Source organism: Nyctereutes procyonoides, unplaced genomic scaffold, assembly GCF_905146905.1.
Source record: "Nyctereutes procyonoides isolate TBG_1078 unplaced genomic scaffold, NYPRO_anot_genome, whole genome shotgun sequence".
Classification (NCBI taxonomy): Eukaryota; Metazoa; Chordata; class Mammalia; order Carnivora; family Canidae; genus Nyctereutes; species Nyctereutes procyonoides.
Window position 1 is genome coordinate 41,387,565 of NW_026575131.1, and position 14,716 is coordinate 41,402,280.

Below are 14,716 nucleotides of genomic sequence, written 5' to 3' on the forward strand. Positions count from 1 at the left end.
AGAATAATATCAGGTATACCACACATCCAGTCCTTTGCCAGTCTTATGAATGGAGCAGGGCTTACAACTCAAGAAGTGTGAATCACTTGATAAATCCTAATTTTTATATAACAAAGTTATATACAAAAGTTGGCTTTCTTTTACTTCTGTGCTCACGTGAACTGTCAATTAAAAGAGAATCTTATGGGAAGAGGGATTTGAAGTTTAAGGAATCGTTTGGTGATTATTTATTCAAGAGGTGTTAAAAATGAGAATATAAACTTGTTGCAATTGGAACAAAGAATCCTTCAGAATAATTTATGTGTAGTACAGTTTGTCTTTGAATCTTGGAAAAGTACTTCCTTCAAGTCATACCAGATATTTGCATTATGTTTATAATATAGCCAATTTGTGGTATGCATTAAAATATTGTAGTCTTAAAAAAATATTGTAGTCTTTATAGCTTCAAAAGATATCTTCAAAAGTCAAAACAATAGAAATAATATATCTAAATGGTCTGTAAGTCCTTGATAGACAGCAAGAAACTGTTGCAATGGGTCTGCCTTTCTTTTGGAAGTTGAGAGTCCTTAAGTGTTCTATTCCTGTTGCTCAGGGATTTATTTGATGGTTTGCACAAAATAGCCCCCCCATACTTTGAAGGAACTCCTGCCAAGCTATATTCAGCCTTCTGGAATGAGTACCTAACTTCTGGTTTTGTTTCTTCAGAGTAAAGGTGCTAGTGCCGGAAGAGAATGGACTGAACAGGAGACCCTCCTGCTCCTGGAGGTAAGCACATTGATAGCGGAGACCCTATATCCACACAGGAGATGGGTACTTAGTTTCGGTGACTCACATTTGAAATACATCTTGGGAATTAGTCCTAAAGTTTTTTGAACCATGTATTGAGTTTCAATAGAATTTTCTTGAACCATCATTATTTAAATATCATACCTTGAAGTGATGTACTAGCTATCAGTAGGGAAGATCAAGACTGGATATGTGTGTTCTTGGCCCAGGTTGGATTGTTTTATTTTAAATCTTGGCCACTATGAAACAAATACTAGAGCTTTGTAAGAGTAATCTAGATTTCTGATTTTTACTCCAAAATTGGAAGATCTGGCAATTGTGGCACCTAATTCCCATGTAGCAATAATTGGCTGACGTGTAGTAGCAGATGTTCCTTTGAAGTGGAATGTTTCTTCTGATTACAGTTTTCTTTCAACTTAGCCCACCTCAGTCATCTTCATTGCATTCTCTAGTGCGTGTATGCATTTGAGTCTACAACCTCCATATTTCTCAAAAGGATCCCAGAGAGGTAGATAAAGACCTCTGTCCCTGAAAATAACTATTTTGTTCTTGAATGCAGAACACTGTGGTAAACCAATGACAGTTCAAGATACCGTCATTCAGCTTGTTGAATGCTTTTTGGATTTCTTCATGTCTTTGGAGATTATTGCAAATACTTACACAGGTAGATCTTAGCAATTATTCCTATCCTAGAGAGTAAGAAATAGAGAATATTGGGTTCCATAATTATTTGCAATTTCTGAAGAAGGACCATTTGTCTTTTGTCATAGAAAAATCATTGGTTAAAGTGAAGACTGACACTACTTAGTATTTGTGGTTAGAATGTGCATTTGAGATCTACATTAGACCTAAATGAGTTAGTTTACTGTGAAATCTATTAGGAATGCTTTTGTCTATAAAGAACAGAAAATCTAACCAGCAATAGATCAAACCAAAAGGACACTGGTTTTTTGTTCAACTGGCTGTTTTTAGATTGGCAGTTCCATTTTTTAAGATTCTGTTTATTTATTTGAGAAAGAGTGCAAATGCACAAGTAGGATGGGGAGAAGTAGAAGGAGAGGGAGAAGACTTCTGGCTCAGCAGCGAGCCTGACGCGGGGCCTCGATCCCAGGACCCTTGAGCCGAAGCCAGACACTTAACCAACCAAGCCACTTAGATGTCCCCCAGCATTCTTTTCACTGCTCAAGTGTATCATCAGGTTCCTGCCTTTTCTATTGTTTTATTCCACTTTCTTTAGATGTCCATGTTCTGTTTCCCATGTGTTCTCTTCTGGTCACAGGAAGGCTGGTTTGTTCCCTGGCTTCATATCCCCATTCAAAATAGGAAGAAAATTGGAAAGGGCATTCCTGAAGCCTGTTCTTGGAATGAAAAGCTTAATCAGAACCCACTCATCAGTCTTTCTACCTCATTGATCAAAATGGGTTTCAGCTCACCAAGTACTGCAAGTGATGCTGGGAAAACAAACATGTGGTTTTCTAGTTTGATTAGTGGGGTCAACTTGGAGGAAGGAGGTGATTGCTGCTGGTAACTTACAGTGCTTGCTCCATTTATAACATTAGAGCAGTGAATTGACAGAGGAAGAGAGCACCGTTTCAGTAGAGTATTCGTCTGATCCAAACTTGTATATCACATGTAATGTTTGCAGTTTAGAAATCAAGCATCAAATAGAAGATTAGACTAGGTCAGCAGTTCTTAAATTTTTTGGGTCTTAGGATGTTCTTACACTCTTAAAAATTATATCAAGGACCTCAAAGAGTTTTTGTTGGTATTTTCTGTGTTGTAAATTAAAACTGCGAAAACTAATTCACTTAAAAATAACAATAACCTGTTGCAAGTTAACATAACATTTTTATGAGAAACAGACTTGGAAAAATAAAAGATATTAGTGAAAAGTGTGATGTGCATTAGCCATATCTGTAATGTCTGGCTTATTAGAATACAGCTGGATTTTTATACTTGTTTTCCATCATACATGCTGTTTTAATTTATGTATATTGAGAAAATCTGGCATGACCTGGATACGTATTTGGAAATGGGAAGGGTATCTCAATGGCCTTTTCAAATAATTATAAATATTTCTGTAGGATAGACTTTTGTGGCAAGTACGTATTTTTCAGAATTCTAATTTTCATGTAATCATTGGCAACAAATAGTTGTTTTGTTTTGAAGTGCATTACCTTTTATTTTTTATTACTTTTTTTTTTTTTTTTTTTTTAAGTAAGCTCGATCTCAATGTAGGGCTCAAACTTGGCCCTGAGATTAAGACCTGAACTGAGGGGAAAAAAAAAAAAAAGACCTGAACTGAGATCAAGAGTCAGATGCTTAACTGAGCCACTCTGGTGCTCCTAGAAGTGAATTTTTGAGAGTCCTGTTTGCTTTTGAGAAAATGTCCAGTGGGCCATTGTGGTGGCAAGTATGTTCCACATACTCAGGAGGCTAAGGGAGAAGGATTGCTTAAGGCCCAGGATTCTCCACAAGAGTACGCTCTGCCACCTGGGTGTCTGCATCAAGTTTGGCATTGAGATGGTGACCTCCCCAGAACAGAGGCCGACCATGATGCCTAAGGCAGGGTGAACTTGCCCACTGGGAAATGGAGCAGGTTGGAATTCCTGTACTGATCAGAAGATGTCTGCCAGATATCTGTGCCTATAAACTATGGTGTGTTAGCCCTTTGTTCTAGTAAAAATGATCTTCTATGAAAATGGCTAGTTGAGCTCGAAACTCAAGTGATTGCACAGTGCTTTTCCTTCAGACAGCCATCATGCTTGGATGGTTGATTTTAATCTTCTCATGTACCTCTCATTTCATAGTACCAAATATTGAAAACAAGTGGGCTTTGATGTTTAGATTTGTAAAATTAATAATTTTAAAGTAACATTGGATTATTTTTGTGAGTATGTGACAGTGAAGAATAAAATGACAAAATTTTGTTAAGACAGTCTGGCACCACTACCTTGATTAATACTGAGAGTAGGTGGTTCATTCACTACTGCTTTTGCACCGACCATACAGATGTCATTGTAATGAAAAAGGCAACAACGTCCTGTTGTTACTATGAAAATGGGTTGATCTCTGGGTCCCCCTGAAAATGTGCCCTACGGATCTTCAGGCTGCACTGAGATACACTGGACACTTGGTTCTGTATCGCTTTAATTTGGTTTTTCGAGTTGTTGAAACAGTTAGTTGTGTCTCTAAGAAGTTTCAGTTGTGTATTAACAACTTCCTTTTCTTTTTTACACCCCTCTTCTACTTTTCCTTATTCTCTATTCACAATCTCTCTCTCTGGATTAAATTTCAGAAAGATTTCTTTTTTTTTTTGAGTTTTTAACCATTATTTTAATGTACTCTCTTCTACTCATTCATTATCAGTGATCTGCAAAGAGCTTCTTTTCTGAGCCACCCTTTAATTTGTTTCAGGACTGTTTTGTCCAGTCTTTTTGCCATGGATATTAACATGAAAGTTGTCAGTACTTGGAATATAATAAACTTTCAGATTGCCTTTTGGGAATCTTTGGGTTCTGAGGAGAAATTTAATTGTGCAACACCAGGTGGAACACCAGTCTCATCAGTTCTTGTTCTTCCTACACACTGTTACTCAAAGTTTTCTTCTCTTCCACATATTAATAGTGAATAGTAAATAGTGTGGACAGATGCCTGAGCTGCTGTTTACCCTGAACATATCCAAGAAAACCACAGTATCCTAACACAATATTACATTTTTCTCCTGCAGGTGGAACCTGTCCAGTGGTTGTTTTTTCTTTTAATCATGCAGTTGAATCAACAGGTGTTTTCTGCACTATACAGAGGCTCCCCAGCAGCATTGTTTACCACTAACACCTTCTATTTCTCTAATTTAGTTATTAGTAATTAATAGCTTAAGAATATGAAGTCAAATGAAAACTTAATGGATTTATAGCCAAAACCAGTCAATTTTTTCCAAACAAATATATAAATCTGTAAGATTTGTTAAAGTTTATGGTTTCCCCCCAAATCACACCGTTTTATTAGACAGGTATGTCACACAGGTAGCATCCCAACTATTTGAGATTATTCTTAGAGCACCTGCTTTTATTTTTTAAAACATATTATTTGGGATGCCTGGGTGGCTCAGCGATTGAGCGCCTGCCTTCAGCCCAGGGCGTGATCCTGGCGTCCTGGGATCGAGTCCAACATTGGGCTCCCTGCATGGAGCCTGCTTCTCTGCCTGCGTGTCTCTGCTTCTCTCTGTGTATCTCATGAATAAATAAATAAAATCTTTTAAAAAATAAAAACATGTTATTTGATATGGTCTCTCATCAGAGCACAGTTCTTGTGTGGAATGCTGCAAGTTATTATCTCTGGTTATGTTTGATTCATTGTCTTATTACAAGTATTGGAGGCATACTTTCAGTTTTGCAAATAATCAGCTTGGAATCTACACACTGGATGAATAAATGCAGTTTGAAAGAGACCTTGAGTTGGTGAACATGAAGGCCAACATAAGGCTTTACATTCGGGTTTGAAAAAATATATTGCATAAGAGAAAGATGCAACATGGAGACTTGTCCAAGTAGATTTCATTTGTAAAATGTGTTAGAAATTCCAGGTGTTTCACTGAAAATGAATCATCAGTTTAAGAAGTCACAAAAGGCTAACTCAGTTTTTCTATCAGTTTGAAATTGCACTGACAGGATCAAGGTGCCAGAATGGGGGAAGAAATGGTGCCATTCTGTTCCGTAGTGATCACAAGTACTTAGGTCTACAACTGGTAACAGTAGTCTTCCTCATCATTTTAGTTCTCCCTGCCCTTGAAATTGACAAAACCTGAGTCTGGGAGCTTACTGGTTCTCCTTTGTTAACTTTAGTCTTTTTCATGCCTACTTTGCTTTCTCATGCTATGTATTTATTTTCCCTTAGGTAATTAGTGGTAATGAAATCTTGTACCTGCAGATAAAGCCATGAAGGTTATTAACACTGATTGCTAGAAGAGTTCTTTACATGCCTTATACTGGCTAGATTACAGAAACAGTAGCAGTGGAAAATAGTAAGCATCAAAGAGTTCCTCATGGTTTGCATGTACCTGATAGCTTTCTTTTACATGCCAGCGAAGAAATACCTTTTTTTCTGTGTAATTTTAACTACATTTTAGATGAGTATGTCTTCCAATTAAAAACAAACACTAAAAACAGTTGTTTTGAGGAAAGTCTTTTCTTATAGGCAGTTGAAACAAAAAATGAGTGCCACAGCCTCAGCTTTACATTTGGAGCTGTACTCGGAGCACAAGTCATCTCCAGGGGGGATGGCTGTGCAATGGCTGGGTGACCCTTAAAGGACAGCTTCCTGGGAATGGACAGCTATGTTGTTGGCTTTAGTTCATAATATTTCAATAACTAGGAATAGTGTTTTGGGATCTGGATATTCCTCAGACTTGAAAGAATAGGGAACGGGGTGGAGTGGGACAGAGCCCCAATCCTGTTTGGACTTAATTTCATAAGATATTTATGAGCAAGGTTATAGTTTTAGGCAGGAGAGAGACAGTGTCATGTGTGAAACATGACTCATTCTGGTAATAGGAGAAGGATGAACTTAAGGATAGAGAAACAGGGAATTCTAAGAATCCAGGTAAGGAGCAGTGAAGGGACCCAGGTCATAGCAGAAAGAATGAAGGTGTTTTGTAGTACTATAAAATGTTTGCTAATATATCAGCCCTCTCCTTCCTTCCCAGCCAGTCTGCCACCATGTTCTGTTTGAAAACATCTTCAATTTCCTGTTATGTAATACTACCATCAGTGCCCAGGCTTGGAACCTCACTTTCTCTGCCTAATGCTTTTCTTGATACTGATTCTTTCTTGAATTTTGCCTGTCAGAGGATTTCTTAGTTGTATTCTGGAAAAAAAAAACTTCCTGAACTATATTTATTCTGGCTGAGGAAATTAAAGAAAGAAAAATTTTTTAAATAAGTTTTTTTGAAAAGACTCTGGTATAGTATCCCCAAAAATCTCCCCATAATCAGAAGCATAAAATGGCCCCAATTATATCTTTCTGGCCCCGAGGATCCTAAGGAAAGAGATTGATTTTTCTTTTTTGTTACAGTCTGGGTCTTTTTTCTAAGTAAGTCCTTCTAGAATGATCTGAGGCCACTAGCTGTCCAGAGAAAACCCAGAGTTAGCCTTGTCTTTCAAGGGATTAAATGAATAAGACAGTTCGCTAATGTGAGTTGTGAGGCGTCCTCTACCTCTCTAGTAAGAGGACAAGCCTGGGGCAGCAGTTGGAGCCCTGGGTTAAGAATTCCCCTTCATAAACGTAGAAAGAATCATCATCATTGCAAGCTCATCTCAGCATAGATGAGCAAATCAGACTCTGGATCTATTTTGCATTGTAGAATGTTTAACAGCATCCATGGCCTCTACTCACTAGATGCCAGTAGCACCTCCCCAGTTGTGCCAAGCAAAAATGTCTGCAGATATTACTAAATGTCCCCAAAGAGGCAAAATTGTGCCTGGTGAGAATCATGTGAGAATAGCAGCTTTGATCAACTACTGAATACCTTTTTATCCATTTCCTTGATTTTCTTCGTAACGTTGTGCCTCTCTCCCCTTTGGAGACTACTTTTACTCTTTTTTGAAAGTTGTTCATTTTTCTCTGACAAATTATGAATTTTTAAATTGAGTATTTATATATTTTATAAGTTTTAGTATTAGTTTCTTAATTTTTAACAAAAAAGACATGGAATTTGAATGGGCTTGTGTTGAACCTGTTACTGAGCTTGGAGAGAGATGATATCTTAATGTATTTGTTCCCTACATACTTCATTTTTGTGGTATTTTAAATACCTTTTTTTTCCAATTTAAAGCTTTTCATTGAAATTTTTTTCTATTCCACATCTCTCCTGTGACTTTGTGTTAGACCTTTTAGTTTTAGTATATTTTTGTAGATTTCTTTGGATTTTCTATATAAACGATTATATGTATTAATGAAAGACAGTTCTTCCTTTTATGTGTGTATGCTTTTAATGTTTTTTGCCTGATTGAGATTTAACATAGTTAGGAAAGCAAACCTACCCATTTTCTTGTGTACCATATAATCATTTTCATTATTTTTTTAAAAACACACCCAAAGAACAGTCACAGGCTTCTGATACTATTACATATCTTGGTTCCTTGTTACCTAATCCTAAAGCTCCTGGGTTTTTTTCTGTTACAGGCCCTGGAGATGTACAAGGATGATTGGAACAAAGTGTCAGAGCACGTCGGAAGTCGTACTCAGGATGAATGCATCCTCCACTTTCTGAGGCTTCCTATTGAGGACCCATACCTTGAGAATTCGGATGCTTCCCTGGGGCCCCTGGCCTACCAGCCTGTCCCTTTCAGTCAGTCTGGAAACCCAGTCATGAGCACTGTTGCTTTTTTGGCATCTGTGGTGGACCCTCGAGTGGCATCTGCTGCAGCAAAAGCGGCTTTGGGTATGGACTTGTTTGAACCATGTCAGCAACATAGTAGTTTCAAATAATGGTTTAGTGCTTTCTTTCATATATATGTTGTCTCAGATTTATGTGTTATCAGCTGCTATGTTAATTTCAGTTATACAGAAGAAAATCACATATTACCCTCTCTATATTATATTGAAAAGTATTATAATATTTATTTATTTGTTTTTAAAGATTTTATTTATTCATAAGAGACAGAGGGAGACAGAGACACAGACAGAGGGAGTAGCAGGTTCCTCCCAGGGAGCTGGATGCGGGACTCGATCCCAGGACTCGAGAATCACGCCTTGGGCCAGAGGCAGGCATTAAACGGCTGAGCCACCCAGGGATCCCCACATTATTGGATTTTATTGTAATTGGAACTTTCTCACACTATAAAAACCCTTTCTTGACTTTCTGGCTATTTAATCCTTGCTGTTTGCTTTAATATCAGTCTAGCCTGCAGAGTTAGATTAGTTTGGGCAGAAATTTTGATTGTTACTGATGGAAATTTAGAAATCTGTGTTATTTATATAATAAGATATTACAACATGTAAGCTAAAACGTAGAATCATCGAATTTCTTCAGTATACATGATTGTCTCATTTGGCATTGTTGTTTTGCTGGGATAAGACTGAGTCCCCAGAAAGATCACTATGCAAGACACTAATATGTTAGATTTTCTAGTGGTTTACATTAAAGCAAAATCTTGTATAAAACCAACTCACACTGTTCCGTTTTTATTCTTGAACAGAGGAGTTTTCTCGGGTCCGAGAGGAGGTCCCATTGGAATTGGTTGAAGCTCATGTCAAGAAAGTACAAGAAGCAGCACGAGCCTCTGGGAAAGTGGATCCCACCTACGGCCTGGAAAGCAGCTGTATTGCAGGCACAGGACCCGATGAGCCAGAGAAACTTGGTGAGTTATGGCTGCCCCCAAGGATAGGAGTAATAGATGTTGTATTTTCCTGTCAGCTTCCTGAAGTAATTGGGTTTGTTTGCACTTAAAAGGGAGAATAACAATTAGTAATAACTTGTCCCTTAAGATTAGTTTATGATTTTTTTTCTATTATTCCTTCCTTTTATAGAAGATAGAATTCAATAGTTGTCTGAGAACTGTTCATAACATCACAGTTGGGAAGTATCTCATGCCAGTTTTTAAGATTTATCTATTTATTTAAATAATCTCTACACCCAACTAGGGCTCAAAATCATGACCCCAAGATCAAGAGGCACACACTCCACTGACCGAACAAGCCAGGCCTGTCGGCCTGTTTTTAGATCTAGATTTTAAGCATGTGGACGTTAAGAATACTGAAAGGACTTAAGTGATTATTTTAATTTACATGTTGTTGGATATGTTTTATTCATTGTTGTTTTTTGTTATTTTTTAACTGAGGCAGAATTCATATAATATAAATTCTCTGTTTTAATCTCTTAAAGGTATACAGTCTAGTAGCTTCTAGTACATTCACAGTATTGTGCATCCATCACCAACCACTCTCTAATTCCAGGACACTTTGATCACCCCAAATGACAATCCTATACCAACTAAGCATGTATTCCCGTTTCTTCCTCTCTCCACCCCTGGTGACAACTTACCTGTGTTCTGTCTCTCTGGACTTTACTATTCTGTCCATTTCCTGTAAATGGAGTCATGCAGTATGTGGGCTTTTTGTGTCTGCCTTTGCTCACTTAAAGTTTTCCAAGTTCATCCATGTTTTAGTATATATCAGTACTTCATTCCTTTCTGTGCTGAATAATACTAGTCTGTCAGTGGATACACTACATTTCACGTATCCATTCATCAGTTCATGTATATTTGTATTTTTTCCATTTTGAATAATGCTTCTATGAATGTTGATCTACAGGATGTTTTGTAAACATAGGTTTTTTTATTTTTTTGCTTCTCAGTACCTAGGAGTGAGATTGCTGAATCAACTGGTAATTTTATGTTTAGCTTTTCGAGATACTAAACTTATCCATAGTGGTTGTACCATTTTATGTTTTCACCAGCAATGTAGGAATGTTCTGACTTCCCCACATCCTTACCAACAGTTGTGTGTCCTGTCTTGTTGCGTTGTTTGTTGTCCCCCCACCCTTAAAGTATTCAATGTGTTTGTGAAGTGGGTTTTCACTTGCATTCAATTCAGTGGGAGTGTTGCCATCTTAACAATATGAAATCTTTCAATCCTTGAACACAGGATGTCTTTCCATTTATTTAGATATTTATTTAAGCATTGTTTTGAAGTTTTTAGTCTCCATTTCCTTTAGTTAAATTTATTCTTTGTGTTTCATTCTTTTGAATGCTTTTAGAAGTGAAATTATTTTCCTGATCTTATGGGGAAAGCATTTCATCATTAAGTATGATGTTAGCTGTTGGATTTTCCTAGATTCCAAAAGTTTAAGGAAATTCCCACTATGCATAATTTATTGAATGTTTTTATCCTGAAAAGGTATTGGAGTTCACCAACCGCTTTCTCTGTATTGGTTGAGATGACGTAGTGTTTTTACTTTTTTCTTTAAATATGTTGTATTAATTGATTCTTGCCTGTTAAAATACTTTTGCATTCCTGGGAATGATTGATTCCATGGTTTTGCCCACTTGATTGATTATGGAAATAAACCATGTAATAATACTCTGCTGGATTTAGTTTGGTTCTAGTATCCTCAACTTTTTTTTTTTTTTTTCCCCAGTATCCTCAACTTTTGTTGAGGATTTTTGCATCTGTATTCATAAGGGATATTTGTTTAGTACTTTTTTTTTGTGGGGACTTTATCTGGTTTTGATGTTATGATAGTACTAACCTCTAAGAATGAGTTAGGAATTGTTCTTTATATTTTTGAAGAGTTTGAAGTTTTTTTTTGAAGAATTTATTGATGCTTATTCATTTAAAATGTTTGCTGGAGGGCAGCCCTGGTGGTGCAGTGGTTGAGCACTGCCTGCCCCGGGTGTGATCCTGGAGACTGGGGTCGAGTCCCACGTCAGGCTTTCCTGCATGGAGCCTGCTTCTCCCTCCTGTGTCTCTGCCCCCCCCAATGAATGAATGAATGAATGAATGAATGAATGAATAAATCTATCTTTAAAAAATGTTTGCTGGAATTCACATAGGAAGCCATCAAGTCCTGATTTTTAAAAATTTTATCTATCTTTAAGATTTTATTTATTTATTCACGAGAGAGACACGGAGAGAGGCAGAGACACAGGAAGAGGGATAAGCAGGCTCCCAGCAAGGATCCTGATGGGGAACTCGATCCCCAACCCCAGGATCACATCCTGAGCCAAAGGCAGATGCTCAAACACTGAGCCACCCAGGCATCCCAAGTCCTGAATTTTTTTTTAATCTTTTTTTTTTTTTTAAAGATTTTATTTATTCATTCATGAGGGACAGAGAGAGAGAGAGAGAGAGAGAGAGAGAGAGAGAATGACAGAGACATAGGCGGGGGTAGAAGCAGGCTCCCCCTAAGGAGCCTGACTCAGCACTCGATCCTGGACCCTGGGATCATGCCCTGAGCCGAAGGCAGACACTCAACTGCTGAGCCACCCAGGTGTCCCTTTTTTCTCCCCCTTTTTCCTAAGAATTTATTTAATCTGTTTACTTGTTACAAGTCTATTTAAGTTTCATATTTCTCTTTGAGACAGTTTTGGTAGTATGTGTCTTTCTAGAAATTTGATTATTTGATGTACATTGTTCAATTTGTTGGCCACACATATACACAAAAATAAGAACCAAAAGTGTAAACAATTCTAATGTCTATCAGCTGATGAATCGATAAACAAAATGTGATATTAAAATGGAATAATATCCATAAAATGGAATGAAGTACTGACATATGTGACCTCATGGATCATCCTTGAAAACATTGTAGATGGAAAAATAAGAACAGTGAGAGGAGACAATATATAATTTAATTCCAATTATATGAACTGTCATGAATAGGCAGATTTATAGAGTTAGAAAGTAGACTAATGGTTGCTTAGGGCTAGGGGGAACGGGCAAAGGGAATGATAGCTAAAGGGTATGGGGCTTCTGTTTGAGGTGATGGAAAGGTTGTATAAATTTAATGTGGTAATGGTTGGCATGTGTCTGGGAATATACTAAAACTCATCTAATTTATAATGCATCTTTTAGTGGGTTGATTGTATGGTATATGAATTGTATCTCAGTGAAGCTGTTTTTTAAAAAGTTCATAATGTATTTTTACATTCCTTTTTATTTCTATAAGATTGGTAGTAATGTCCCAATTTTCATTCCTGATTTTAATTAATTTGGTCCACTCATTGTTTTTTCATCAACCTAGATAAAGACATCACTTTTACCAACTTTTTTGACTTCAGTGATTTTTTTTTCCTGTTGTTTTTCCGGTCTCTAAGTTATCACCACTGTAGTGTTGTTTGCTCTTCTTTTTTTTTTTTTTTAAGATTATTTATTTGAGAGAGAGAGAGCAAGGTAGAGAGGTGTAGCAGGAGTGGGGAAGAATCTCAAGCATACTACCTGCTGACCATGGAGCCCATCATGGGCCTCTCTTCCACAACCCTGAGATCATGACCTGAGCCAAAAACAAGAGTCAGATGCTCAAACAGCTGGGCTACCCATGTGCCCCTAAATTTGCTCTTTTGGAGGATGGGATATTGATTTGAGATTTTTCTTTATTACTGTTGACTTCTGTAGCTGTATAAATTTCCCTCTCAGTACTCCTTTTACTGTGTTCCATGAGTTCAGACATTTTTTTTTTTTTTACCATTCTTCTCAAAGTATTTTGTAATTTCTCTTTTGGTTTCTTCTTTGACCCATGGGTTATTTTAAGAGTGTGTTGTTTAGTATATACCAATTAGTGAATTTTTTAGATTTCTTTCTGTTACCAATTGCTTATTTTCATTACATTGTATTCAGAAAGATAATTTGTGTGGTTTCTAGCTTTTAAAATTTATTGAGACTTGTTTTATTATCTAATATCTTGGTGAGTATTCCTTTTGCATTCTATTGTTGAACAGGATCTTCTGTGTTTGGTATGTCTGGTTTATAGTATTGTTCAAGTTGTCTACTTCATCATTTTTCTAGTTGGTCTATCCTTCATTGAAAATAATGTCTTGAAATTTCCAACTATTACTGTTGAGCTATCTATATTTCTTTAGTTTTGTCTGTTTTTGCTTCATATATTTTAAGGCTCTGTTGTTAGTTGCATTTGTATTTATAATTGCTCTTTCTGATGAATTGGCCCTTTTATCATTATATAACATCTTTTTCTCTTTAATCTTTTTTGCCTAAAAGTAAATTTTATCTGATATTAACATACTTCTCCAGCTCTCACTTGGTTACTGTGTTTGGATGGAATATCTTTTTTCCATTAATTTACTTTTTAATCTATTTCTGTCTTTGGATTTAAGATAGATCTCTTATAGACAGCATTGTTTTTTGGATTTTAGGATTTTGCACACTTAGGGTTGTACCTTTGGTTCTCTTTGTATAGCTATAGCACTTTAAAAAGCTTTTTACCTTCATTAGCTATAAGTTCTCTCATGTGTGACATGAAAGTGATGGTTAGGTACTGTCTGTAATGTATTATATAGTTACTCTAGTCTGTGATACCAGATGACATTTTTGCTGTTAAAAGACTTTCGATTATTTTTTTTAAAGATTTTATTTATTTATTCATGAGAGATACACACAGAGAGAGAGAGAGAGGCAGAGATGCAGGCAGAGGGAGAAGCAAGCTCCATGCAGGGAGCCTGATGTGGGACTCCATCCCAGGACTCCAGGATCATGCCCTGGGCCAAAGGCAGGTGCTAAACTGCTGAACCACTCAGGGATCCCCCTTATTTACTTTATTATGAAGAGGAGTAAAACTTTAGGAAAGTATCTTCATAAACAATACCTAGCTACTCAACTGGCAAGTGTTCCTATATGTTAAAAGGCTAATTTTCACACCAAGATAAAATATTTCATATACAATTATCAGTAGTGTATTCCCAACATTTCTTATATTCATTAATTTTTTTTCATTCATTATGAAACAATTTCTGATGAATAACTCAAACTAAAGGTTTCTTTTTTCTTTTCTTTTTTTTTTTAATATTTTATTTATTTACTCATGAGAGACACAGAGAGGCAAAGACAAAGGCGGAGGGAGAAGCAGGCTCCATGCAGGGATCCCAATGTGGGACTCAGTCCCGGGTCTCCAGGATCATACCTTGGGCCAAAGGCGGCGCTAAACCGCTGAGCCACCCGGGCTGCCCCAAACTAAAGATTTCTTGCTGTCACCTTGCCTAATTCCATCTCTGTCTCAGTTGTATATAATTTATTAACTATGCTTCAACTGCAATCATTTTATCTTGGTCTCTTTCGTTTATCCTTACAGAATAAAGGTTATGTGAAGTAAAAAGTAAAACTGCTAGTCAGTATTCCATAGATGATACCATCTGATGTCTTGGTGCTCTGTTCCAGTGAGGTCTCTTCAAACATAAAATCTTACAGTGTCCATAAGGTT

At 36.8% G+C, this 14,716-nt stretch overlaps 1 protein-coding gene across 1 annotated transcript in view; it reads left to right on the forward strand.

Annotated features, from left to right (window-relative positions):
- The window catches only part of SMARCC1 (SWI/SNF related, matrix associated, actin dependent regulator of chromatin subfamily c member 1), a 169,436-nt gene that overhangs the window by 92,667 nt on the left and 62,053 nt on the right, over positions 1-14,716 (forward strand). Inside the window, exons 19-21 of the mRNA XM_055343264.1 lie at positions 706-765; positions 7,969-8,227; positions 8,985-9,146. Of these exons, the coding sequence (XP_055199239.1) occupies positions 706-765; positions 7,969-8,227; positions 8,985-9,146 (481 nt within the window). The remainder of the gene's footprint in view (positions 1-705; positions 766-7,968; positions 8,228-8,984; positions 9,147-14,716) is intronic.